The sequence below is a fragment of the Octopus bimaculoides genome, chromosome 18 (genome assembly GCF_001194135.2).
Source record: "Octopus bimaculoides isolate UCB-OBI-ISO-001 chromosome 18, ASM119413v2, whole genome shotgun sequence".
In the NCBI taxonomy this organism is placed as follows: domain Eukaryota; kingdom Metazoa; phylum Mollusca; class Cephalopoda; order Octopoda; family Octopodidae; genus Octopus; species Octopus bimaculoides.
The window spans coordinates 19887446-19890600 of record NC_068998.1 but is presented as its reverse complement, the minus strand read 5'-3'; the positions used below and the strand labels follow the sequence as shown (position 1 = coordinate 19890600).

Below are 3155 nucleotides of genomic sequence, written 5' to 3'. Positions count from 1 at the left end.
TGTTTAGGCATGCCATTCAGAAAGTTTAACAAGCTCCAATTTGGCCATGACAGCTCTAGTGATTGCTCAACCTTCAAGAGATAGCAGTCAAATCTCCTTCAAATCATACTCTGTCGTCTTTGAAAAGAGGATACATTTGACAGTGTAGTCTCTGATATAAAAAAAAAGGAAAGAGACAGGATAATCACAGATGGAATGTCTTTGATTATGGATATGTTCAATTAGGATTGACACCCCAAGCTAAAGATAAAACAACATTTATGGCAATATGAAAGGTAAAAGGTGGGGGCCTTGAACTCAACACATAAGAGGAGTAATACTAAGTGCTGCTTCTTCCACCGTATTGGCTAAATACCACTTTAACCACTCCACTGCCTAATCCTTTAACATTCACCTTCCTCTGTCAAATGTAATGCTTATTTATTCCTACTGTTTTGAATTAATCATGTATTTGTTGTTGGCACTCCGTCGCTTACGACGTCGAGGGTTCCAGTTGATCCAATCAACGGAACAGCCTGCTCATGAAATTAACGTGCAAGTGGCTGAGCACTCCACAGACACGTGTACCCTTAACGTAGTTCTCGGGGATATTCAGCGTGACACAGTGTGACAAGGCTGACCCTTTGAATTACAGGCACAACAGAAACAGGAAGAAAGAGTGAGAGAAAGTTGTGGTGAAAGAATACAGCAGGGTTCGCCACCATCCCGTGCCGGAGCCTCGTGGAGCTTTAGGTGTTTTCGCTCAATAAACACTCACAACACCCGGTCTGGGAATTGAAACCGCGAGTCCGCTGCCCTAACCACTGGGCCATTGCGCCTCCACTAATCATGTATAAGGTGGTATCAAAAAGTTTCCAGACTAGTTCTGTAGAGTACCAACAGATGGCAGCACGCAATTGCGTGCAGTCATGGCTTCATGAGGAAGTGTGATGAGTGACACCACTGTGTTTACTTTGCAAGTTGTGAAATTTGTGTTTCTGTGATCACATGTGTGCTGAAGTCTGTGATTTTTGTCAAGGAACAGGAAGTTGGAACAAAGAGTCAATGCGAAATTTTGTGTTAAACTTGTAAAGTCTGCTGCAAAGACATTGAGCATGCTTTGGCAAGCTTACAGCGATGAATCAATGGGTTGTATGCAACATTTCAAATAGCACAAGCACTTCAAAAGCAGAAGAATGTCCCTGAAAGATGATGAACAATCTGGAAGGCCTGCAATGGACGTCATCCCCAGAAATGTAGAAAAAAATCAAGGACGTTTTGAAGCATTTGAAGGAGAGCATTCGGTGAAAGCCACCAGATGTGTGGTGTGCAAAGAATTGGATTCTTCACAATGACAATGCACCCTGTCACCGAGCTCTCCTCACTCATGAGTTTCTTGCCGAAAACAACATGGTATCACTTTCATACCCATTCTATTCACCAGGTTTAGCACCTGTGAACTTCCATCTTTTCCCCAAGATGAAAATGCAGCTCAAATGTCGATGTTTTGACACTGTTGTTGAGATTAAGAATGAATCACAGAAATTCCTCAACTTACTTATGGAAAACAACTTCCAGGCTAGATTCCAAAAGTGACAGAAATACTGGGACCAGCGTAATGCTGTGCAAAGTGACTATTTTGAAGGAGATGATGTTAAAACTTAGGTAAATAAGTTATTTTTTATTAAACATAACTAATCCAGGAGCCTTTTGATCCCAATTTGTATTATCTTGTAGTTATCAGACTTTGATGATGTAACAATGATATTGTAGGGTTTTAGGAAAGGCATCTTTGGCGTTAGAACGGGCATCCAGCGGTAGAAACTCTGTCAAATCAGATTGGAGCCTGTTGTAGCCATCTGGTTCACCAGTCCTCAGTCAAATCGTCCAACCCATGCTAGCATGGAAAGCGGACGTTAAACAATGATGATGATGGTACAAGAAACCATATCTGACCAATTTGAACATAAAACAGAGAGAATATTTTGATTGGATATGGCTGGTTTAAATATCACTTCTATCTTGCTACCTAAATACCATCTCTACTATACTATGGCCTAAATACTGCTCTTGCTACTACACTACCTATATAACTGAGTGCTCAGCTACTTGCATGTTAATTTCACGGGCAGACTGTTCCGTTGATCAGATCAACTGGAACCCTCGACGTCGTAAGTGACGGAGTGCCAACAACAACCTATATAACTGCTTTTATTACTCTACTGCCTAAATACCTCTTCTGTTACCACACTGCTTAAATACCACCTTTGTCACTACACTGCCTAAATGCCATTTTTGCCATATCACCATAAAAATATTGAATAATAATAATTACAAAAAATGATGTGCAGAACAAACCTACCTGCTGATATGCCAGCAGCTCCAATCAGAACTGCAGGAATGACAAGAATAACAGCAAACAGAGCGCCGGAGAAGGACAAAACCTGAGAGTAAAAAGCACTTTGCATTGACAGGACTCGCTGGAAAAATGACTGCCAAGGAATTGTTCCAAAAGTCTATAAAAAGAAATAAGTTGTGTAAAATGTAAAGACATACAATAACGATATGCAAAGTGAGCGAAATACATTTTGACATTTTCATTTGTTAGTCTTATAGGGTTAATGGTCACCTTACGTCTATCTTTATCAGTATCAGGATAGCTGGGTGACAGAGTGAGGTTGTAAACAATCTAGCTTAAATTGCTGTACATTAATCACAGAAGTCAGTCAGTGTGAGGTGAGATACAGAATAAAGAGGATATAAAGATATAATACGTCTTTCATCTTTTACTTGTTTCAATCATTAGACTGTGGCCATGCTGGAGCACTGCTTTTAGTCAAACAAATCGTTCCCAGGACTTATTCTTCCTAAGCCTAGTACTTATTCTATCAATCACTTTTTGCTGAACTGCTAAGTTTCAGGGATGTAAACACACCAACATTGGTTGTCAAGCAATGGTGGGAGGACAAACACAGACACATAAACATACACACACACACACATATCATCATCATCATCGTTTAACGTCCGCTTTCCATGCTAGCATGGGTTGGACGATTTGACTGAGGACTGGTGAAACCGGATGGCAACACCAGGCTCCAATCTAATTTGGCAGAGTTTCTACAGCTGGATGCCCTTCCTAACGCCAACCACTCAGAGTGTAGTGGGTGCTTTTA

The 3155-nt window shown here is 40.8% G+C and overlaps 1 protein-coding gene across 1 annotated transcript in view; it reads right to left on the bottom strand.

The window, feature by feature from the left end:
* LOC106874299 (high affinity choline transporter 1) overlaps positions 1 to 3155 on the bottom strand; it is a 43443-nt gene that overhangs the window by 36345 nt on the left and 3943 nt on the right. The window contains exon 2 of the mRNA XM_014921982.2: positions 2342 to 2495. Coding sequence (XP_014777468.2) covers positions 2342 to 2495 — 154 coding nt within the window. The remainder of the gene's footprint in view (positions 1 to 2341; positions 2496 to 3155) is intronic.